Here is a 25,486-nt window from a genome sequence, read left to right as displayed (position 1 = left end):
CTCCTTTGGAAACATATTGTGGTCGGATCATGCTCCAGTGTTTTGCTCCTTACGCTTGCCCACCCTGACCCGGTCCACCTGGTCCTGGAAATTGAATGAGTCTCTAATGTTAGATCCCCTTTGCATGTCTGATCTGACCACAACTGTTTCCTCGTTCATGGACGATCATAGTGCTGGCTCCACCGCTCCTTTTTATCAATGGGAGGCGCTCAAATGCGTTTTGTGCGGTGTCCTCTTCAAACACGGCTCCCGGTTAAAACGAGGTAGGGCCCTCGCCCTTCAGAGAGCCCTTCACTTAGTCTCCTCCCTAGAACTTTCCCATAAGCGCTCGCTTTCCCCAACGGTCCTCAGAGAATTGCAGCTTGCTAGGCTAGAGGTTAAACGCCTCTTGGAGGCGTCTTGGGGTCGCTGGCTACAGGTGGGTTGCAGCAGATGAGTTTGGCAACAAAAGCGGTCGCATGCTGGCCAGGGCACTGCGCTCTAAAATAGCCCAAACTCATATCCCGACCATACGCTCTCCTACTGGTAATGTAGTACATACCACCCCTGACATTGCTTCCTCTTTTCTTGACTTCTTCTCGGACCTATACAACCTCCCTCACCCGCCCGACCCTCCCCCTCCACAGTCCTCGTCTTTCCCGCCCCTGCCCCTGGAGGAGTTGGAAGCCCTCGAGGCCCCCTTCACCTTGGAAGAGTTAGCCGCAGTAGTTCGTGACCTCCCTGGCGGGAAGAGTCCTGGCCTGGATGGCTTCACGGACAGATTCTTTAAGACCCTTCTAGACGCCCTCTTCTGCTCCGGGCTTTTAACTCTATTTCCACATCGCACCCTATTCCCCCCACCTCTTTGCTGGCACATATAGTAGTTATCCCCAAACCCGGAAAGGACCCCCAGGCCTGTGGTAGTTACCGCCCCATTTCCTTACTAAATGTAGACCTAAAGATTTACGCCAAATTGCTGGCGATTCGCCTGAATTTCGTTCACCCTTCCCTAATCCATCTTGACCAGGTCGGCTTTGTGTCGGGAAGGGAAGCCAGGGACAACACGATCAAGACTATCGACCTGATCCACTATGCTCAGTCTTCTAAACTGCCTGTGATGATACTCTCCCTTGATGCCGAGAAGGCTTTTGATCGTGTTTCCTGGTCCTCCCTGGCGCAGACCCTACGTCACATTGGCCTTGGCCCTGTCTTCACCTCTAAAGTACTGGCCCTTTACAGTTCCCCCGCGGCCCGCCTGAAGATTAACGGCTCTCTATCTGACTCCTTCCCCATACGCAACGGCACTCTTCAGGGTTGTCCTCTCTCCCCCCTACTGTATGTCCTGGCGATGGAGCACCTTCTTGCCGGCATCAGAGCCGATCCCAACATCCAGGGAATCTCGATCGGAAATCGGGAATATAAATGTTCGGCCTTTGCCGATGATCTCCTGGTCTATCTCTCGAACTCTGTTACCTCCTTACCTAATCTCATGTCTCGTATTCGAGATTTTGGTGCCTGGTCTAACTTCAAAATTAATCTTTCCAAATCAGAGGCCCTTAATGTTTCGTTACCAGGACATACAGTGGACTCTCTCCGTTCTGCTTTTCCTGGGTATGAAAGTGCCCTCTGACCTGTCCCTTCTGTTCTCCCTTAACTTTTCCCCTCTTCTCACGCAGTTCAAGCGGGACCTGACCGCCTGGGATAGACGAGAATTTTCCTGGTTTGGAAGAATTAGCATTTTAAAAATGAACCTCTTACCCAGGCTGTTATATCTGCTACAAACCGTACCCATTCATCTCCCCTCCTCCTATTTGCGTGCTCTCCAACGCTGCTTCGGTTTGTTCGTCTGGTCATTGGCTAGACCCTGCTTGAACCGTCTTCTCCTTTCCGGGCCTAAACTGTCTGGTGGAGCGGGCCTGCCAGACTGCCGTTTATATTTCTTAGCTTGTGTGCATGCACGGGTCCTTGACTGGACGCACAACACCGAATCCAAGCAATGGGTGCGCATGGCCCAGGACCTATGCACCAAGGCTTTATCCACCCTCCCCTGGACCTGGTCACCTGCTTATCTGACTGCCTTTCGTACATCCTACTCCACTCGCCTCACTCTGGCCTCCCTACACTCTGTTCGTGGGAACAGTAGCTTGGTTGACCGCATGGGCCCCCTCCTCCCCGTCATTGGCCACCCTGACTTCCCACCTGGAGCCTCCACTGCTGGCCCCTTTTTTGGGGCTACTCGGTCTGCCCCCTTGCGCTTTAGACATGTCCTGGCAGTGCGCCACCTGAAACCCTTGGAAGTTTTGTTGGAGGAGTACCCTTCCTCTACCAGGGCCCCCTTTGCCTATCTGCAATTACGCCATTTCTATTCCTCCATCCCCGCCCATTTTGACTTACATAGGGACCTGCAGCCCTTTGAGCGCCTGTGCCTGGCCTCGTCGTACCCCCGCCACTCCATCTCCGTTCTTTATGATCTTTTGCTGTCCCAGTGCTCGCATGCTGTGCCTGCTTACTGCACAGCTTGGGAGGCTGAACTGGGAATGACGTTCTCTCCTGAAGCCTGGGCCAAATGCTTCTTTTTGACCCATAAAGCGGTGGTGGCCACCAAAGCCCAGGAGACTTGCTACAAAATTCTCACTCGCTGGTACCGTGTCCCAGCGATGCTTCACCGCTGGTATCCCTCGGTCCCCAGCGTTTGTTGGAGATGCGGTGTGGCGGAGGGTACCATGACGCATATCTGGTGGAGCTGCTCCAAACTCACCTCCTTCTGGCAATCGGTCCTCCGGGTTGTTCAAGAGGTCACTGGGATTTGTGTCCCCCCCCACTCCTGCTGCAGCCCTACTCTTTATGTTTTCCATGGCGCAGGCTAAATACAAGAAGTCTCTAGAGAGGCACCTCCTTCAGGCCGCGAAAGCAGTGATACCTCGAAAGTGGCGGTCTGTTGACCCCCCTACGTTGGACGAATGGTTGGCGGAAGTTGCCAACTCACGTCAGATGGAGGAATTGATGTCGGTTCATCCTGATGACGCTGCGTGTTGAGGCCACTTGGCTCCCGTGGGTACAGTTTTGTTCCTCCCAGAGATGCAGATCCCTGTGATCTCCCTCTCATTGAGTTTCCGTATCAATCATACCTCCTACGTCCGTGCTGCGCGGTGACCCCCGCTGGTTCCTGGCTCCTTTCCCTTTTTTTCCCAGAGGAAAAGTTGCCCATAGCAACCAATCAGCCCGCTTCTTTCATTTTGCAGAGGCCTTGTTTAAAATGAAAGAAGCGAACTGATTGGTTGCTATGGGCAACTTTTCCTCTGGACAGGTTTTGATAAATCTCCCCCCATATCTTCTACATGCTGCCATTTGTGGAAAATGAGCCCTATGCATAAATAAACACCAAACAAAAGGGTAGCAATCATCATAAGCAAATACACCATGGCGTATCATACCTCCCTATTGACTCCCAGCTAACAATTGGCCATACAGCAAGAATGGTGTTTTTTAAAGGGGTACTCCGGCGCTAAGACATCTTATCCCCTATCCAAAGGATAGGGGATAAGATGCCTGGTCGTGGGGGTCCCACCGCTGGGGACCCCCGTGATCTTGCACGCAGCACCCCGTTATAATCAGTCTCCAGAGCATGTTCGCTCCGGGTCTAATTGCTGGCGATCACGGGGGCCGGAGCATTGTGACGTCACGGCCCCGCCCCCATGTGACGTCACACTCCTCCCCCTCAATGCAAGCCTATGGGAGGGGGAGTGACAGCTGTCACGCCTCCTCCCATAGGCTTGCATTGAGGGGGTGGGGCCGTGACATCACAAAGTGGTGGGACCCCTGCGATTAGGCATCTTATCCCCTATCCTTTGGATAGGGGATAAGATGTCTTAGCGCCGGAGTACATTCCTGTCTTAGCGCCGTTGCATTCCTGCTCTTTGTTGCCCATAGCAACCAATCAGCACAGCTTTCATTTCTCATATTGCTCTGGTAAAATAAAAGCTAAGCTGTGATTGGTTGCTGTGGGCAACAAAGAGCATCCTACTGAATTATAGCTTATAGTAAATCTATGGGTGGATTATTTGTTCCTGTCTGAAAAAGTCAGAGCTCTGGCTTGACCACTCATGGATATTCACTGAGTTGTCCCTAAGCCAATCCTCTGTTGTTTTGGTTGTGTGCTTAGGGTCATTGGGGGAGATTTATGAAAACCTGTGTAATGGAAGAGTGGATCAGTTGCCTATAGCAACCAATCAGATTGCTTCTTTAATTTTTCAGAGACAAAATGAAGAAAAAATAAATAAATGAAAGAAAGAAAGAAACAATTAGATTGGTTGCTATGGGTAACTGCACCACTTTTCCTCTACGCAGGTTTTGTCTTCTTGGAAGGGGAACCTTTAGCCCAGTCTGAGGTCCAGAGCATTTTGGATCAGGTATTAAGAATATCTCCATTCAGCTTTCTGTCAACCCTGACCAGTCTCCACCTGATGATTAAAGCGTACCTGTCATAGTGCAAAAAAAAAAAGTGATGTGTTACTCAAAACCTAATCCTGATCATGTACATATCATTTTTATTTGTCTAGGACCTATACATCCCTAACAAATAGCAATTATATGTTGCTCTCTTGCCTTGTGGGGGGGCATGTCTATCTCTCTCCTTCACAGTGATAACTCACATTTCTATCTGTTCCTAGTAAAGCTGGATGCTAATCAACATAGCTGTCACTATGTGTGTTATTTAGCTTTCACAGACTCCTGAATGTCTGATCAGCTTCTTTGTCATTCAGGAGTCAGAGAAAGCTTTGGCTGTTCAAGCATGCTGGGAGTTGTAATTTTGCATTGCAACAGCTGGAGCTGCAATGTTTATAAAGCACTGTGTTAGAGCAGCGTTGCCTTTAGCTCTTGCAAAACTACAACTGCCAGCATGCCCAGACATCCTTTGTCTGTAGTTTTGCAAGAGCTGGATGCACACAGCTGGAGAATACACAGCTCTAGCACAGGGTTTTACAAAGATTGTACCCCCAGCTGTTGTAAAAATACAACTCCCATCATGGGAGTTGTAGTTTAGGAACATCTGAAGACTGTAGTGGTGCAATGGTGATCTCCTATACTGGATACCAATAAGCTTTACGGCCGGTATCCAGTATGCTGCAAAATACAGAATATGCATAAAGACAGATGACCCCTAGTGGGGGCTATTTTCATTTTAGATTTTATAGTAAAATTTTCATTTTTTTAAATAAATGTATATTTTAAAAAGTCATCTTATCAGTAGTACTACAAAATATAAAAAGCTTTTCATGACAGTCCCTTCTTAAGTATGGTGGGGCAGCCAGCTCTAAGAAGAGTCACGATTGTTCCAAACTTCTTCCATTTAAGAATTATGGAGGCAACTGTGCTCTTGGGAACTTTCAGTATAGACAAAAACATTTTTTGTACCCTTCTTTAGATCTGTGGCTTCACACAACCCTGTCTCTGAGCTCTACATTCAGTAATTTCAACCTCATGGCTTGTTTTGTTTGCTCTGATATGTATTGTCAGCTTAAAGGGGTACTCCGGCGCTAAGACATCTTATCCCCTATCCAAAGCATAGGGGATAAGATGCCTGATTGCTGGGGTCCCGCTGCTGGGGACCCCTGTGATCTTGCACGCGGCACCCCGTTAGAATCAGTCCCCGGAGCGTGTTCGCTCCGGGTCTGATTACTGGCGATCACGGGGACGGAGCATTGTGACGTCAAGGCTCCGTCCCCGTGTGACATCATGCTCCGCACCCTCAATGCACGCCTATGGGAGGGGCCGTGACAGCTGACGGGGGAGGGGGCGTGATCGCCAGTAATCAGACCCGGAGCGAACACGCTCCGAGGACTGATCCTAACGGGGTGCTGCGTGCAAGATCACAGGGGTCCCCAGCGGCAGGACCCTCGCGATCAGGCATCTTATCCCTTATCCTTTGGATAGGGGATAAGATGTCTTAGTGCCGGAGTACCCCTTTAAATAGACAGGGCTGTGTTTTTCCAAATCCTGTCCACTCATTTGAATTTACCACAGGCGACTTTAATCAAGGTGTAGTAATGTCTCCCATAGCAACCAATCAGATTGCTTCTTTCATTTTTCCCAGGCCTCTTAAACTCCTTGAAGACTGGGCCATTTTTCATTTTTGCACTTTCATTATTTTCCTTCTTCCCTTCTAAAAATCATAATGCTTTCAATTTTCCACCTAGAGAGTCATATGAGGGCTTGTTTTACTTTGTAATACTGTCAATAATTTCACCACCAAATCTACAGTGAAACCAGAAAAAAAATATTTGTGAGGCAAAATTGAAAAAAAAAAACACCATTTTGAAACTTTTGGGGGCTTCCGATTCTACGCAGTGCACTTTTCAAAAAAATATTTGTGAGGCAAAATTGAAAAAAAAAAACACCATTTTGAAACTTTTGGGGGCTTCCGATTCTACGCAGTGCACTTTTCAGTAAAAATTACACCTTATATTTATTCTGTAGGTACATACAATAAAAATTATACCCTACTTATATAGGTTTGATTTTGTTTTACTTGCTTTAAAAAATTATAACTTTTTGTATGAAAAATAAAAAATTTTAAATTGTCCTATTCTGACCGCTATAACTTTTTTATTTATCCGTATATGGGGCTATATGAGGGCTAATTTTTTGCGCCGTGATCTTAAGTTTTTATCAGTATCTTTTTGTTTTTGGGACTTGTTTTTAAATACATTTTTAAGTGTATACAAAGTGACCAAAAATACGCAATTTTGGACTTTGGAATTTTTTCACGTATATGCTATTGACCGTGCGGTTAAAGTAACATTACATTTTTATAGTTTGGACATTTACGCACGCGGCGATACCACATATGTTTAACATGCATTCCTTGGGTTGCATACACTGATCAATGCTATGCCACAGCATATCATTTACCAGTGTTATCTGTGCTTGATTGCTCCAGGCTGCTGAGGCTTACTGAAGCATCAAGCCACAGATCGGACAGCGAGGAGGCAGGTAAGGGCCCTCCCGCCGTTCTCTCAGCTGATCGGGCCACCACGGTTTTACCGTGGTGGTCCCGATCAGCTCCGCTGAGCTGCCGGGACTGTATTTTCTATATTCTAGACGTCGCGATCAACTTTGATCGTGTCGTCTAATAGGTTAATGCCGGGCATCACCGCGATCAATTATGTCCGGCATTAGACATGGGTCCCGGTAGCTGATAGCTGCCAGGACCGACCTGCTGTGATGCGGGGTCAGCTTGTGTCCCCATGTCATAGAATGGGAGCGGGACAAGGGCGTACAGGTACGCCTTTCGTCCCCAAGAGGTTAAAAATTTAAGAAGCAATCTGAAACTGCACCTCTCTTCTTTTGCACAGGTTTTGATAAATCTACCCCGATGTGTCATAGGAAATTTTCTAATTACTTACGTCCATGTGAAGTTTTTGTTTTTCCTTTTGAATACATTTGCATATTCTCATTATGGGGAATTGACTGCAGTTTACGGTATATGAATAAATGACAAGTTATGCTGGAACATTTCCTACAAAACTATATATCAAGCTGCCCAGCCCATCCGGCATTTTTAATGTGACAGACAACCCTTAAAATGATTCTTGGTCTCATGCGAGGTGTAGAGATCTCTCCTAAGCTTAACAAAATAATCTTTCATGTATGTGATTTAAAGGTGCAGTATGTTTTTTTTTATTTTTTTATTAATAAAGCCAGTCCTTACAGTAAGTGGGATCCTTTAATAGTTTTTTTTTCCCTCCTGCTTCTTAACAAAGTGTTGTTTATACAATGGTAATGTTAGTGTTTTTCTCTTTTTAGGTTTCCTTTTTACTTTGAGCTAAAAATTGCATTTGTGATTTGGCTCCTATCACCTTACACTAAAGGCTCTAGTGTATTATATAGGAAATTTGTACATCCAACTCTCTCTAGTAAGGAAAAGGTAGGTTCCCCTACAATTATGCTTTATTTTAGAGGCGGTGGGTTAAGCACTCTCATAGTTTTTTGTTTGTACATTAGTTTAATGTTATATAGCTAGATAAATATATCATATATATAAAGGAGGCTCCTCATTGTGATATCCATAGCTTCTAAATGACACCTTACTGGCATGTAGGTTGTATTTCTGTAGCTCTTCAATGACAAATGTGTATTACATGCAAGAAGAGCTTCCCAACTCTCTTCATTTTTGGGTTTGAGAATGTTATTGGTTACAAAATCTAGTCATCATGACCATCATTTTATGGGTGCTGCAGTTTAATATGTAAGCTTTCAATAGTGAAAAGAGATGTAATGTACCATACGAAGTGAAGCCATATAGAGCCTCTGCAACCTTTCTTTTTATGTTTATGGAAATTTGCTTTCAAATGAATAAAGTTCTGAAATGTGTCCCTGCAGGAGATTGATGAGTACATTGCTCAGGCGAGAGACAAGAGCTATGAGACCATGATGCGTGTTGGCAAAAGGGGCTTAAATATTGCTGCGAATGCTGCTGTGACGGCAGCGACAAAGGTAAAGTAACAGTTTAGCCTAGCTTAAATTTTTTTTAATTCTTTTTTCCTTTTACGTAATAACACAGTTATCAGCATTCTAGAGTTCATGCTAAATTCTTCTCATGTTACTCGGGAGAACTGGAAGATTTGTAATAAAAATATCACAGCATATGGTTCGAAAATAAACTTGTTAAAGATGTTGTTCACCTTCTGGCATCACTATGCAGTTGATCTATAGTTGTGCAAAATTAAGCAAACTGTGAAAATAAGAGTTTATATAATAAAATATAATAATCATTATAAAATTATAGTTAAAGGGAAACTGACAGGTTGTTTGCCTGCAGTTAACTCAATACACTGGGTTATAGTGTGGTTAAACAGGTGTAAAATGAGGTATAACTTACTTAAATTGGTCCTGCCATTTTTTAAGATATGGCTCTTGTTACTAGAATGCTAATTCTCTTCGGTGGGTAATGGAGGCGGGAGCTGGCTTGCATAGCTTCCCTGCCTCCATCCTGTATGCCACGCTATGCCCATCTTATGCATATTCATATTCCTCACTCATACATCATAATGACTAGGGCATGAGAGGGAATTATTCATAGTATAGCCAATATATTCCCTTTAACCTTGATTTTTCAAATATTAATTGTATTTTAATGATTATAGAAAAATGTTTGTGCTAATTCTTTGTCTTTTTTCATGTTTCCAGATTACAATGGCAATAACCCTATAGCTATATGTTTTGCCTTTATGTAACGATGGGACATTGAAGTTGGTTGCTTGGTCCTGTGTGTTTCAGAACATGTTTATTTCTCAGGGTCAAGGCGTGTTGTCAGAAAAGTTGCGGAGTTTCAGCATGCAGGATTTAACTCTGATACAAGATGATGATGCTGTGCACCTGCAGAGTCCAGAGCCTCGGTTGCGCAGTGCTTCCAGCGGAGTAGAGGAAACCATTGTGGAGCAAGGTAAAAACGTAGTGGGTAAAATCAATGTAGAAGTGTAGTAGATTCGTTCCAGTATTCTGTCTAATTCACGTGAATGAGGATTGCAAAAAAAAACATGCTCATGCTGCAGAAACAATCCTATTTTGATGTAGAAATCTGGCCAGTGTAAACAGATTTTGCAGCCAAATATCTCATCTTCTTATTGATCTTGGAGAAATGGCAGATTTTTATTTTGCTGGGAAGAAAAAGGGAAATTCTTCTGGCCACTATGAAATAACAACGCGAATAGTTGTCACTTTCCTCATTCTCGCGAAAGAAGCTTCCAGATTATGCACTGAGAATATCACTTGATGTGGAGTGCTTAAAATATAGTGCAGTGTTGCTCCAAGAATAGTTATAAAGGAAGAAGGCTTGGAGTGTTACTGTACATTAAAGGGAAACTGCCACATGGAAAATGTTTATGAAACTGCATCAATGATATTAGCACAGAGAGTAAAGGTACCTTTTTAGGGTTGGTCGTGGCTATTTTACATTAAAAATCCTTAGTTAGGCAATTAAAGTACATGAGGCTGCCTTGCCTCTTCCTGCTCTCTCTCCTCCTCCATCTACAATTGACAGGCGAGGCTCCCCAAGCCCTCCTGAAATCCTGTGCAGGCGCTGTTCTTCCAGATTCCAGCGCAGCTCCAGCAGTGGCTTCACTGATTCACTACCCAACACTATGTGAATGAACGGCGCCTGCTCAACAATTTAGCAAGTCTCAAAAAGCATGGCTTGGCAATTATAGATAGAAGGTGGTGCAAGAGAGCTGGGAGAGGCAGTGCATTTTGTTCCCAAATGCACCATCTGTATTTAATAAAAAAAAATATAAAAAAAAAGACAAGCATAATTCAAGTAGTTTGTTAAAGCCCATGAACATAAAAAAAGGTGAAAAAAAGACAAAGGAATCGGGGCAGGTGAGTATGGGAATATTGTTTAGTATTTTGGTAACATTTCTAAAAAAAGAAAAAAGAAATTAAAGACAAAATGTTTGCCATTAGACAACCAATATAGACAAGATCACCAGCTAGTCCCCTTTACCACAGATGATTAGAGCCTGTATGATGGGCACCTACAAGGCACTCTATAGGAAGGTCACTAGGCCTCCAACAACATAAGTTCTTTAAATCATAGGTTCATATATGGAAAGCCAAAAGTGCACCTATAACTGTAAGAGGGTTGTGTTTAGAGTGATTGTCTCCTATTATTGTGGACTGTTAGTAGAATACAAGCTTTTGCATTCAGTGTAGCCTGCATTCTTCATATGACACACCACACAGCTCATGCGTGGCATCTGGCTGCAGGGAGGCTGCAGAGATTTCTGTGCTGTTATCAGAAGCTGTTACAGGCTTGAAAAGCAAGTCCTTCTGAAAGTAAAAGTATATTACAAGGGACAATAGTAATCTGTATGGGAAATATGACATATTTTAGGCTTGTTTTGGTGTCTTTGTACACTTAAATATTGATTGTGTATACAACTCCCATCATGGCCAAAGGCCGTAAGGGGATGATTGGAAACGTTTATTATGCAGCAACTGAAGAGCCACAGGCTGGGGAACACTGGCTTAACTTATGAAATGATTCTAAAAGTTCTCTAAGTATATTTAGATACCATGTACTACAATTTTAACATATTTATGGAGCATACATAACTCAACACTTTTTTCTTTGTCTCCTCTGCTTTCATGGACTCTATGTAAGTTTATAATATAGATCATACATTTCCCTTGTTAATCTGCACGATCATATCTGATTTATTTTACTTGAGTATGACTCTGGCTCTGAGCAAGTGAAGGTATTCCTTTATAAGAGATAACTAGTTGGCCATAGTTGGCCACTCACCACAGGTCATCTTCAAGCTTCTTTATTGTGCAAAGTAATACTCACAAAACTTGTCAGGAGAGGGATAAAGGGGGGGGGGGTACAGATAGGCAAAAAGCTCTGTTTCACACTAGCAAGGGCTTCCTCTGGCCATAAATGCTTCTCTGCATTGGTGTAACAAATATACAGGTAAGTGGGCCAGGTGACCAATGACAAACAGCAACACTGACACACATGCTATCTGACGTGAAGGATGGGCGTTCCTAAAAGTCAAAAACATACCGCTACATCAACGGTCCAAGATGAAATAAAAGCAAAAAAACTTGATAAATTAATTAGGGACAAAAGGTCTATGACACCAATCAAGTCTTCTTATGGCAGAATAAATCCTATACATCTGGATCTGGAATACAAAAAAGAAGAAACGGATGCCTAAAGAGAACAGGGCTAAATCGGAAGAAAAATGAGCTTCGCATAAAACTACATCTAAAGATGCAGAAGCCGACTCACAAGAGCAACAGGCGATGGTATACGAGAATGTTTCTCAAGCCCCTTTAGAGAAAGAAAAAGAAGTACGAAGAAGAATAAACAAAGAGCAGGAAATACCTTTGCGAGAGCAAAAGAATCGAAAAGCAACAGTTTGGAAACCTGTGAACTAGTGTCAAATGTCATCAACCTCACCAGTGACCTCCTTGATGATGCCACAATTTGACTTTTGTCAAAGGGCTTAATTTTGGACTTGTGGAGAAGTTCAGTGATGTCCAGTTCGAGATAGACTTTGCCAGAGCCAGTAGAGACATCAGTTTAATTTTTTTGCTAATAAACCACTGAATGTGCATGTTACATTAGAGGGTGAAACTCCATCAGAGATAAGCCCATTGGACTTTACTCCACGACTGGGTGTATAAGACGACCCCCCAACTTTTACAGTTAAAATATAGAGTTTGGGATCTACTCGCCGTATAAGACTACCCCTCTACTGCGATGTACGGTACCTTACCATTGTTCCCCCACTAGGTAGGCAGCATAGTTCCCTCACACTAGGTAGGCAGCATAGTTCTCCATACATTTGGTTGTCAGCATAGGTCCTCCACATTAGGTTGTATTTCCCCCACATTAGGTTGGCAGTATAGTTCCCCCACATTAGGTTGTAGTTCCCCCACATTAGGTTGGCAGTATAGTTCCCCCCACATCAGGTTGGCATTATAGTTCCCCCACTTTAGGTTGTAGTTCCCCCACATTAGGTAGGCAGTGCCCCCCCCCCCCAGTCATACAGCCTTCAACCATACACAGTGTATGGCTGGAGGCTGGATGCCTGTGTACTGCCTCACCTTAGGGCTCCGACCACCGCTCCTCCGGTCTGGGGTCACGATCTACTGCTATGGCCTATATGCCATAGCAGTAGGTCCCGGGACCAGAGGAGTGGTGGTCGGAGCACCGAAGATGATGTGCTGGTAACGTACCATACCTGCATGTCATCGCTGCTCTGCCGTTTCTATGGGTGCACGCATGGGACGTCAGTGACGTTGCTGCGTGCGCTACCTCCTGGTGGCCCCTTCATTTTTAAAGTTAACGCGGGGCCGCAGAAAGGTAACCGGGACATGCTTGTGTCCCGAAAAGATATTTCAGGACACAGGGATGTCCCAAATGTGACGGGGGAAATTAATCTTGGACGGGATGCCTGGGGTATGGATAATCCATACCCCGGGCATCCCGGCCGACTGCAACACGCGGGGTATAAGATGCCATTCGACTTTTGAGAATATTTTACCGGGTTTAAAAGTCGGCTTATACGCCGGAAAATACGGTAATTACATATAAACGCTAGGGGACATATTGAGAAAAAAAAAGAGAACAGAAAAAATCTAACAGGACCTGGTTCGGAGACCTTCTACCAAAAGAGAATCTGAAATGTAAAAATTGTAACTTCTGTAAATACAATATGACAGTTAAAAATCTAAGGATAGGATCTATCCATCATACAGTGAATGAATTAATCACATGTCGCTATATAGTGTACGCTATATTCTGTCCATGTGGCTTCTTTTACGTGGGGAAAGCGGGTCGGATTTTTATGCCATTCGCACAGGGAAGCATGGAGCACTCCGTTTATTATCCCACATGAAGGAAGCACATGATAATAACCCTGAGGTTCTGCTTTTTGCAGGCATGGAAAAAGTAGAAGCAAATGCGGGGGAACGCATCGATCGGAAACTCTTACAGAGAGAAACACATTGGGTCATTAAATCCAATGCTACAGTGTGTTTTTGACTTTCAGGAACGGAACGCCCATCCTTCACGTCAGATATCACATGTGTGGGTGTTGCTGTTTGTCATTGGTCACCTGGCCCATATACCTGTACATTTGTTACACCAATTCAGAGAAGCATTTATGCCTGGAGGAAGCACTTGCTAGTGCGAAACGGAGCTTGTTGCCTATCTGTACCCCCCCCCCCCCCGTCTGTCCTTTATCTCTCTCCTGACAAGTTATGTGAGAAGGTGACCTGTGGTGAGTGGCCTATGTTCTTTTCAAGTTCTGTCTGTTGATCTACTTTAACTGCAGTCAGAGAAACCGCTATACATCTTGTCAGCAATATCAGCCTGTATACCCCTACGCCTACTCCTAGATTACTGCAGTGCGGAATGTCTCTTGTTTGCTGGTATTCCTTTATGAGAATTGGCATTAAAAAAACATAAAAAATAGAAGGAAAACGCTGGCTCCCAAATAAAACTAAAAATGTGCTTGCAAAGCCCAGTAATGTTTTGTCGGTTAAATAGTGTAAGGTTCCATAAGAAAATGATAGCACTGCCAGCTCCTGTGGGGATACAGCTATGTCACAGCTAAAATGGTGGCACTACTGATGACCAGGAGCGGGAGAAGGCTAAAGGCTCTCTGCTACAGAAGGTAGGTTGTGGGAAATTGAATAGATTTATGGCCTCCTACCCATAGCCTACCCATAATATGAAGATTACATTTCACAGATTGCAGACAAAATATTCATATGATGCAACATCGTATGCATCTATGGGAGGAAACAGAGCCTTGTGGAGGTACCATACGGGTCGGTCCGCTATTAACCTTTAGCACAGCACAGATTTCTGCTTTATCACTAAAATGTTTTATAAAGTTTTGCATGACTTTTATTTGTGGTTGTTATAATTTGAACATATATTGAAACATATAGAAATGGTCATCAAACATAAAGAAGAGGGGGTGGGGGGTACATAATAAAAGAATTCCCTCTAAATGTTATTTACTATTAGCTGATGATAAGAGGAAGGAGGCAGTCGATAAGTGTTCAGGGAATCATAGGACCATCCATAGTACTTAGAGACATATGCGAGCGTTGTCCTAAATGGGGACCCACCCAAACCCTAATCTAATACTGCCATTGAAATACCTCAAAGGCAGGGTACTACTGTCAGACAATAGGAGCAGTTCTTTATTTTATTAGCTTATGGGACTCAAGATATTGTTCTTCAAGGAATACAGTTGTTTTTCTTTACTGACATGTTCATTTTTTCCATTGAAACTCTTGTTACACAGTTACAGTATGTTTTGGCACTTCACAGCTGTCTAGATATACTCCACAATAATGGTGTCACAGCCTGAACAGTGACGTAAGTTAGATAAAGCCTTTCTCGCTATCTATAGCATAACACTTAGTCATGTATAGTACATTGTGACTGTCACATATGGTCTGTAAACCTGGTTTAGAGACCAAAGATTTCCATTTACAGTTCTGTCATTCCCCTTTTGTTTCCTTTTAAAGGCTCAGCAGATGTGTTCCATGTAGTTCCACCCTTGAAGTCATTCATATCTCCAAAGTTGCTGTATTTCACACCGGAGGTAAACCATACCTGACTTTTCCTGTTTTTGTGCAGCCTCGTCCATTTGTTCAGCTGCAGAGGAACAACGACAAGTGAAGCCAGATGCAGACCAGTCAGATGTGAAATCGGAACCGTCAGATGAAGATGCTGTGGAGAAAGTACCCAAACGTTCAGCAAGTGTCAAAAGTGTCAAGAAAGTTACAAAAGTTGAGGTATGTTTTGTAATATTTGGGATCCATCATTGCTGTATATGTCTAGATAGCGTATCTATCCACTGCACAAAGCTGGGAAAATAGAGATTGGGGCAGATTAAAGGGGTATTCCACCCCTAGACATCTTATCCCCTATCCAAAGGGGACCCCTACGATCTTGGCTGAGGCACCTCAGACATCCAGTGCACAGAGCAAACTTTATGGAAGTCACTCCCCCTCGCATAGACTTGCACTGAGGGGAAGTGGCCGTGACATCACGAGCGGGCGTGGCCATGGCGTCACAAGCCTCTGGCGCTGAACCCAACGATCTAAATAAATGCCAGGTGCAGCACGGAGATCGCGGGGGTCCCCTGCAGCGGGACCCCTGCGATCAGACATCTTATCCCCTTATCCTTTGGATAGGGGGATAAGATGTCTAGGGGCAGAGTACGCCTTTAACAATCAAAGATGCGCCAGAAATCTGACACACATGCTGTATACCAAATTTATGACATTTTTAAGACCTCATAAAACATCAGACAAGGGTTGTGGCATTGCAAAAATATGAAATATGAAATAGCTAAAAGGGCATGTTTAACCCCTTAATGACCAGGGAAATGTTTGTCTGTGCTTTTTTTTTTTTTTTTTTTTTTTTCTTTTAAGGGATCTCTTGTTTTATGCAGTTTACTGTGCAGTAAAACCGATATGTCATCTTTATTCGTCAGGTCAGAACAGTAAGAGTTCTTTTATTATGTTAAAAAAGTAATATTATCTTTGCATCCGCTTATTTTAACCTTTATAACTGTTTAATTTTTGGTTAAGGCTCTTTTCTTTATAAATTTTTTTGCTATGCGATTTGCAGTTTTGATCAGTACCACGTATGTCTTTCTTTTTTTTTTTTTATTCCACTTTTTTTTCTGGGATTTTCTGGCATATGGTATATTTTTATTTTTCATTGATACTGTTGATCGCGCAAAATCATGAACACTGTAATTTAATTGTTCGGACAATTCTTTATTCGGTGATACCAAATATGATTATTTTTATTTAGAAAATGAGAAAAATCTGTAAATTTGAATTTTTTAAAACTTTTTTTTTACACTGTTTTAGTCCTCCTAAAGGACCATATGAGTAGATTAGTCACGGCAGGTATGCAAAAAACGTTAAAATCCTGTGATGGCTATTTATTGTCACATTAAAACAGTTAAATGACCCGCATGAGAGTGATCTGCAGATAGCAGACAGTAGCCTCCTACACCCACTCCATACTTGCTCAGTGCCCAGCCCCGATACATGGGTGTTAAAATGTACAATATTGGTTCAAAATTTTGGCAAAAAAATTAATCTGAAGTAAGTGAAGAGGTTGCATAAGGTTGGACAAAAGTGTCTAAAGATGTAACAAATTTACAGCACTCTAATAAATGTGATGCAACTAGTCTAGTTTTAAGTTGTCTACATTTTAAATAGTATTAAATAATCTGCCTTGTTATTTTATGCTATTTTTATTTGTTTCTGCTTACACTTTTTGCCTCCCTGCATTGTAAGACCCATAACTTTTTTATTGTTTATTGGCTGAGCCACGTGAGAGCTTATTTTTGAGGGAGGAGTCGTACATTTCAATAGCACCTTCATTTTAACATATAGGGGGCACATTATAATAATTTTTTTTTTTAAACTGTTTCAAATAAAAAATGTCTTTGTTGCTCATAGCAACCAGTGACAACACAACTTACATTTTACCAGGGCAGTTGGAGAAATAAAAGCTGAGATTTGTTGCTATGGGCTGTCTGAGGGTACGTTCACATGGACGGATCTTCTGCGAGTTTTCACAGTGGAGTGCATTGACTTCAGAGGGGTCTGCTGCAGAAATTCTGCTGTGGAAAATCGCAGAACATCTGGCTGTGGAAATAAGAGGTGTATTAATTCACCATGCAATAAAAAATACCCCAATATCTAAATGATATAGCTTTTTTTTCTTATACTTTGAAAAGAAAGTCTTTTTGTGCACGGGGAGCTGTAGTGTTTATTGGTATTTCTGTCCAGTAAATATTGATGGCCATACTGACTAAATACATATAAAATACGGTACACATGCTGATGTATCTGTATTTGAATCCCTCTTCATTGACTTCAATGGGTGTAGTTCTTCCACAAAACAAAAAAAAAAGCAGCACCTAAGGCGTTATTAAAATACACGTGTTTTATATGGCCATATAAATGGCCCCATAGAGTAACATTATCTCTATAATACAGTCCACAAAAATGGATGTAATATGGAAGCAAAATACCCTCTTGTGAAACCGGCACAGATTTATTTATTTACAAGATTGGAAAACGTTTTTTTTTTAAATCATTTGTATGGTACAATATTACCGTATTTCTGCGTACTTGGGTTTATGGTATCTCTTCTTTCTGCCTGCCTATGGCAGCCATGGAGGCCCTAAGAAGGCCCCTCACAGCCTTACCAACCAATCAGCACCCAATCAAAGGCATGACAAGTGTAGCACCTGTCATGTAACCTGGTACATACATCAAAAAAATAAATGACCAGTATCGAAGTGAACTCTGACTCCAGTCACTGATGGTGGGGGTTGGCGACTGCAGATAACAGCCAGCACTCATCAGGTGCTGAGTGGGCTCAGCTCCTAAGCTCACTCTACACTTCCCCACCCAATATTTAATGTGTATGTTTGTTTTAAAACAGAAAATAGTTAGCTGTCCAAGCTGGTTGAATTTTAGCCTTCCCAGGGATATAGGTAATGTCAGAAAGACTGGTAAGGCTGGGTTCACACTACGTTTTGTCCCATACGGGACCGCATACGGCAGGGGCAGCTGAAAACTTGCGCTCCCGTATGCCTTCGTATTCGGTCCCGTATGTAATTCATTTCAATGAGCCGACCGAAGTGAAACGCTGACTCCGGCTGGCTCATTTTTGCCAGGATGCGGTTTTCCACCGGACCTGAAATCGTAGTGGACCACGATTTTAGGTGCGGTGGGAAAACCGCATACGGGGCAAAAATGAGCCAACTGGAGTCAGCGTTTCACTCCGGTCGGCTCATTGAAATGAACTACATATGGGACCGCATACGGGAGCGCAAGTTTTCAGCTGCCCCTGCCGTATGCGGTCCTTTATGGGACAAAACGTAGTGTGAACCCAGCCTAACTGTGTATCTCCCTTTCCCTATGACAGTACAGAAGCATTTTTATGCAGGAGGCAGGGAATGTTCCGGTTTGCTTGCTGACCACTATTGAAAGTAAATAGGCATTTTAAGAATTTATGTCTGAAGTCCATTGACATAAGGATTAGGGTCCTTATATACACAGTAGTGAAATAAGCAATGTGTGAGAAAAGATAGGATGACAAGGTGATATACTGAAATTATGAACCTTAAATGGTCACTGTCATTTTGACAAGCTTTGCACAAATCAGAATTAGTACTATGTGTTATCAGAGAAACATGCCCTTTCTCCTCTTATCAAGTTTCTTTATGCCCCGGCCCCTATCTAAATTTATCATTCAGTTTAAAAAACTGCTCAAATCCATCTCATGACAGATCACCTCCCTGAAATATTAGGTTACAGCTGCCCATAGAAGTCTATAAAGAGAGGGGAGTTGGGGGAGTGGCTAGAGAAAGACAGAGGCACAGAGAAGCTTCTGAAAGCTCTAGTGAGTGTTATATTTCAGCCCAGTGCTTAAGTCAAAGCTTAGTCTGCGTTGTACTGCTTTAACCCCTTAAGGACTCAGCCCATTTTGGCCTTAAGGACTCAGACAATTTAATTTTTACGTTTTCATTTTTTCCTCCTCGCCTTCTAAAAATCATAACTCTTTTATATTTTCATCCACAGACTAGTATGAGGGCTTGTTTTTTGCGCGACCAGTTGTCCTTTGTAATGACATCACTCATTATATCATAAAATGTATGGCGCAACCAAAAAAACACTATTTTTGTGGGGAAATTAAAACGAAAAACGCAATTTTGCTAATTTTGGAAGGTTTTATTTTCACGCCGTACAATTTCTGGTAAAAATGACGTGTGTTCTTTATTCTGAGGGTCAATACGATTAAAATGATACCCATTATTATATACTTTTATATTATTGTTGCGCTTAAAAAAAATCACAAACTTTTTAACCAAATTAGTACGTTTATAATCCCTTTATTTTGATGACCTATAACTTTTTTATTTTTCCGTATAAGCGGCGGTATGGGGGCTCATTTTTTGCGCCATGATCTGTACTTTTTTTTGATACCACATTTGCATATAAAAAACTTTTAATACATTTTTTATAATTTTTTTTTTAATAAAATGTATTAAAAAAGTAGGAATTTTGGACTTTTTAAATTTTTTTTCGTTCACGCCGTTCACCGTACGGGATCATTAACATTTTATTTTAATAGTTTGGACATTTACGCACGCGGCGATACCAAATATGTCTATAAAAAATGTTTTTTACGCTTTTTGGGGGTAAAATAGGAAAAAACGGACGTTTTACTTTTTTATTGGGGGAGGGGATTTTTCACTTTTTTTTTACTTTTACTTTGACATTTTTTTACATTTTTTTTTACACTTGAATAGTCCCCATAGGGGACTATTCATAGCAATACCATGATTGCTAATACTGATCTGTTCTATGTATAGGACATCGAGCAGACCAGAGCAGGAGATGACCGATAATACTGATCTGTTCTATCACAGACCAGAGCAGGAGACGCCGGGAGCCGCACGGAGGAAGGTGAGGGGACCTCCGTGCGGCGTTATGAATGATCGGATCCCCGCAGCAGCGCTGCGGGCGATCCGATCGTTCATTTTAATCGCGAACTGCCGCAGATGCCGGGATCTGTATTGATCCCGGCACCTGAGGGGTTAATGGCGGACGCCCGCGAGATCGCGGGCGTCGGCCATTGCCGGCGGGTCCCTGGCTGCGATCAGCAGCCGGGATCAGCCGCGCATGACACGGGCATCGCTCCGATGCCCGCGGTTATGCTTAGGACGTAAATGTACGTCCTGGTGCGTTAAGTACCACCTCACCAGGACGTACATTTACGTCCTGCATCCTTAAGGGGTTAAAATATCCTCCATGTTGCTGCTGTTTGTGAGACATCATAGCAGCTAGACTCAACCCACTTCCTCAGGGACTAATTAAAGTTAGAGATGAAGCCCCCAAAGGGAAAAATTGGTGTAAAATGCCATGTGCAAATTATATAATGGCCGAAAATAGGTCTATTTACAGTCATGGCCGTAAATGTTGGCACCCCTGACAAAAACTATCTTGGTCTCATCTGTCCACAAGACGTTTTCCAGAAGGATTTTGGCTTACTCAAGTTCATTTTGACAAAATGTAGTCTTGCTTTTATACGTCTCTGTGTCAGTAGTGGGGTCCTCCTGGGTCTCTTGCAATAGCGTTTCATTTCATTTAAATGTTGACGGATAGTTCGCACAGACACTGATGCCCCCTGAGCCTGCAGGACAGCTTGTATATCTTTGGAACTTGTTTGGGGCTGTTTTTCCACCATCCTGACTATCCTGCGTTGACACCTTTAATAAATTTTTCTCTTCTGTCCACGCCCAGGGAGATTAGCTACAGTGCCATGGGTTGAAACTTCTTGATAATGTTGCGCACTGTGGACAAAGGCAAATCTAGATCTCTGGAGATGGACTTGTAACCTTGAGATTGTTGATATTTTTGCCACAATTTTGGTTCTCAAGTCCTCTGACAGTTCTCTTCTCCTCTTTCTGTTGTCCATGCTTAGTGTGGCACACACAGACACACAATGCAAAGACTAAGTGAACTTCTCTCCTTTTTATCTGCTTTCAGGTGTTATTTTTGTATTGCCCACACCTGTTACTTGCCCCAGGCGAGTTTAAAGGATCATCACATGCTTGAAACAATCTTATTTTTCCACAATTTTGAAAGGGTGCCAATAATTTTTTCCAGCCCATTTTTGGAGTTTGGTGTGACATTATGTCCAATTTGCTTTTTTCCTCCTTTTTTGGTTTAGTTCCAATACACACAAAGGGAATAAACATGTGTATAGCAAAACATGTGTTACTGCAATCCTTTTCTGTGAGAAATACTTAATTCTCTAGAAAAATGTCAGGGGTGCCAACATTTACAGCCATGACTGTATATACACACAAACAGCTTATACTGAAAAGTTAACTTAAACAACAGGTACGCTTAAAAGTTGTCTATTTTGGGACTCATTGTGTCATATATGGTTGAAAGTGAAATGATCTCTCATGTGTCCAACATTTGTATTTCTAACACAGCCACAAGCCAAGAATTTAAAGGCACGTCCCAAGAAGAAAACTACAGTAACCACTGTGCCTGGAGAGTCAGCATGAAAACATGTCTTTCTGTCCAGATTTTACCTTATACGCTGCTGATTTAAAACTCTGGAGGACTGTGTGCTTTAATAGCAACAACTACCACTTTTAGGATCACTCCACATCCGGGGTTAGTATTTGCGAGGAAACACGTATATTAAAATTGTATTATTCTATATTTGACAATGTGAGATACATTGGCTATTCAGATGGTGCTGAGATCCATGTCCAGTACTTGCTGTTCTCAAGCGACAAAAATCAGTTTGCAAAATATAGTAAAAACAAAAAAAGTGTAAACATAGTAAAAATGAATCCTAAAAGACAAACATACAGTTATGTCTGCTGTATCTCCCCAGGCTGCCTGCTGCAGATCTATTATCAATGAGACTTATGTGAACTAATACAATAGGTGCTCAGTATTGTGCTAACAGTTATAGTTTACACTTGCCTCAATAGTGCAAACAATATGTAGTTACATTTTTTTTTATAGTTTTTGTTTTCTAGAAATAACAGCCATTATTGTCTCTAAATCTTACGTATTTTTTAAGCTTTTAGCGTTCTCATACACAGAATATAGTATAGAGGAGGCTGAATTACACTGGCAGTCATTTATACAGTTTAGCAATGCACATAAATAGTTACATAATAGTTTTCAATGAACTGGAATGCTTGTATTCTGAATTATAGCAAATTAGAATTGGGGTCTATTTCCTGCCATGATGACAGGTACTACAGGATGAGAGATTTATGGGAGAGACTTGCCAGTGAGGTCGGAAAATGAAATAGTTAAAAATGGTCACAGTAATGACTAGAGGTCTGAAGATGGATCAATCGTAGGTTAACACTAAGGGTGGCGTTACAATCCAAGGTTCGTTAAACCACAGGTACATGTTTTATGCTGAGAAGTGTTAAGAAAATATGGAACTATAGGTCAACAGCCCTCGGCCATGTGTAATGGAAGGTCTGTGAGATGCCTTGGTTTTAGGTGAATGGAAACCTATGAATGTTGACTAAAGAAGTGTAAATATGTTTACTGGTCGTAGATTAGACTTTTCAGAACATCCTAAAATAACGTGATTTTTCAGGCTGTGAACAGGCCTTTTCTGGGTGGTTCTGTTCATAGGGTGCTGATGGTCATTCTTCAGATACTACATTTTTTAAAGAATTCACGGAGAACCGCACTTGAGATGTCAATCTGTAGTCCCTGACATTGTACAAGTGCTGGATTTCAGATCATACAGTTGAGGTAGTGTTTACATTCACTTTATACTGTGTATAAAATGGCCGGCACCGCTCTATTTTAAGCATTGCTTGTTCTAATGCTGCCACCAACAGTAAGATTGCCTTTGTGAAGCAGAACCAACACTGCTGTTCTTAAAATAGTTGCTAGATTATAGGTACGCGTGGTTAGAAATTACAGATTGCCACTGCTTTGATAGTCTTTCTGTTCAGCCTCTTTGCAAGTAAGCTTTATATTTCTCTATAAAAGGAAAGCAAAAATAAGCCTTGGTGTGCAGTGTGGATAAAGACACAGGATTGATAGTTATGAGCCACATTTTACTTTTAATCTCTTCTGGTAGAAGACACATATTGAGCAGTGGAAAACAGAACAGTTGATCTTTTGAGTCCATTGGAGAGAAGATTGTCTCCGAAGGGACCAACTTTAAAGGGACCTATCATGTTGAAAATCTAGTCCAATCTGTAGGCAGCATGGTATAGAACAGCAGATGTAGCAATAGTTTTGTAAAAAACTGAGTAGGACCACCCACTGTACTCAGGCCGCAATGAGGAGAGGTTAAAGGGGTACTCCAGAGAAAAAAATGCATTCAAATCAACAGGTGCCAGAAAGTTAAACAGATTTGAGTATTACTTCTATTTAAAAATCTTAATCTTTCCAGTACTTATCAGCTGCTGTATGCTCCAGAGAAAGTTGTGTAGTTCTTTCCAGTCTGACCACAGTGTGCTCTGCTGACACCTCTGTCCATGTCAGGAACTGTCCGGAGCAGAAGCAAATCACCATAGCGAACCTCTCTTGCTCCGGACAGTTCCTGACAGACAGAGGTGTCAGCAGAGAGCACTGTGGTCAGACTGGAAAGAACTACACAACTTTCTCTGGAGCATACAGCAGCTGATAAGTACTGGAAGGATTAAGATTTTTTTAAATAGATGTAACTTACATATCTGTATAACTTTCTGGCACCACTTCATTTGACATTTTTTCCCCCCTCTAGAGTGCCCCTTTAAGAAAAGTAAATTACGACTTATCCTTAAACTCCCATGAATAAATCTTCTCAGCTCCTCCTGCTCTATAACATGCTGCCTAAAGATTGTACTCGATGGGTTCCCTTTATATAAGTGTATAACTGTTCTAGGTACAGAAAGCTTTGTCACCTTAGAATTGTCTTGATTTCCAGAGGGGTAAAACCAGGGGTTAAGTCCTGGGGAAAAAAGTGTGGGAACTCACTCAAGATTTCAACTCAAGGGTGGTCCAGGACTCATGCTAATGAGAACGGTGTTCCTGTTGTGAAAAAAAGTGCAGGAACTCAGTTCCCGCGCATTCCTGCAGGACTTGAGCCCTGGGTAAAACCATTGGACAGAACCCCCCCCCCCCCCCCACTAAGAAAATCATGTTAAGCAGATGACTGGCAGACATTGAATGCAGGCGCACTAGTCATCCATAGCATGCTATTTATTTGACCACACCAGTGTTTTCCAACCAGGTTGCCTCCAGCTATTGCAAAATTACAACTCCCAGCATGCCCTGACAGCCTTTGGCTGTCCCCGCATGCTGGAAGTTGTAGTTTTGAAACAGCTGGAGGCACCCTGGTTGGGAAACACTGGACTACACTTTTTATCTGCAGAAAGAAAAGCCGCCATGCATATGTCAATGACTGCCTTAAGGTATTTTCACACACGGAATTTTCTTGCGGAATTACGCCAGATTATTCTGCGGACATTCCGCTGCAGCAGAGTTCCATATATTTGAATGGGATTCTGCTGCACTGTGCACACGGTGGAATTTTCACAGCAGATGTTTCTTCCATGGAAATCCCAATTCCAGTGTTCGCAGAAATAATAGATTTGCCTATTTTTTTTCAGCAGATTTCGCTTGGAAATGCATTGCCGTCTATGAAATGTCGCATTTCCGAGCGGTCCTAGCACCCACCAGAAATTGCAAATGTTCGGAATGTCCACGCGTATTTTTCAGGCGGACATTCTGCACATTTCACTACCGTGTGAACATACCCTTAATGAGAATGTTAATGCCCAGTTATCACCTACCTGTGCCCAGAGATAGAGTCGAAATGGCAGCCCTTACCGCACTGTGTGAAAATGTGAACATAGCCTGACACATAGTTGGGTGCGACTTAGTAGCTTCATTCCATAAGTTCATTTACAAAAAGCCTTAATACATTATACAGCCAGAGTTTTTTGAATCCTTAACGCTGACAGGATAGCTTACTTGCATTTCATTTGTTGCTGGTTCTTGTAGTTCAGTACATTGTACAATCGACCACAGAGATGCTGAGTACGGTGACTTTTCTTACGCAGGTTGTACAATCACACATCTATAGTCTTACAGTAAAGTAAGAAGGGCCGGTGCGCCCATTGATTGTTAAGCTTCATGAAGTGTATTCTGTGCCAGGCCTGCTGCTGGCCCCTCTGCTCTGCAGCTTTTCTGGTGCCATGTTTACTTGATTCAGGAGAGGAGCGGATGACGACATTTGGTCAGCGATGACTTTTAGTTGGACTTGCACTTTTTGATTGTATGAAATAATTTTCCACTGTATTTATTGTGATTTTTTTTGTTTTTTAATAACACATTTTTTTATTTTATTTTTTAACTTGGATTTGAATTATAAACATGTAGTCAC

The 25,486-nt window shown here is 42.4% G+C and overlaps 1 protein-coding gene across 2 annotated transcripts in view; it reads left to right on the top strand.

Moving 5' to 3' along the window:
- The window catches only part of REEP2 (receptor accessory protein 2), a 40,695-nt gene extending 17,194 nt beyond the window's left edge, over nt 1–23,501 (top strand). The window contains exons 4-8 of one of the 2 annotated variants that reach the window (XM_056574640.1): nt 7,786–7,906; nt 8,362–8,475; nt 9,277–9,424; nt 15,146–15,303; nt 21,555–23,501. In XM_056574640.1, coding sequence (XP_056430615.1) covers nt 7,786–7,906; nt 8,362–8,475; nt 9,277–9,424; nt 15,146–15,303; nt 21,555–21,629 — 616 coding nt within the window. In that variant the 3' untranslated portion in view covers nt 21,630–23,501. The remainder of the gene's footprint in view (nt 1–7,785; nt 7,907–8,361; nt 8,476–9,276; nt 9,425–15,145; nt 15,304–21,554) is intronic. The other variant, XM_056574641.1, reaches the window with a different exon arrangement.
- Nucleotides 23,502–25,486: the final 1,985 nt, after the last annotated feature.

Source organism: Hyla sarda, chromosome 4 (genome assembly GCF_029499605.1).
Source record: "Hyla sarda isolate aHylSar1 chromosome 4, aHylSar1.hap1, whole genome shotgun sequence".
NCBI classification, from domain to species: Eukaryota; Metazoa; Chordata; class Amphibia; order Anura; family Hylidae; genus Hyla; species Hyla sarda.
Note: the sequence above shows the minus strand (reverse complement) of the source record. Positions and strands in the feature narration are given on the sequence as shown.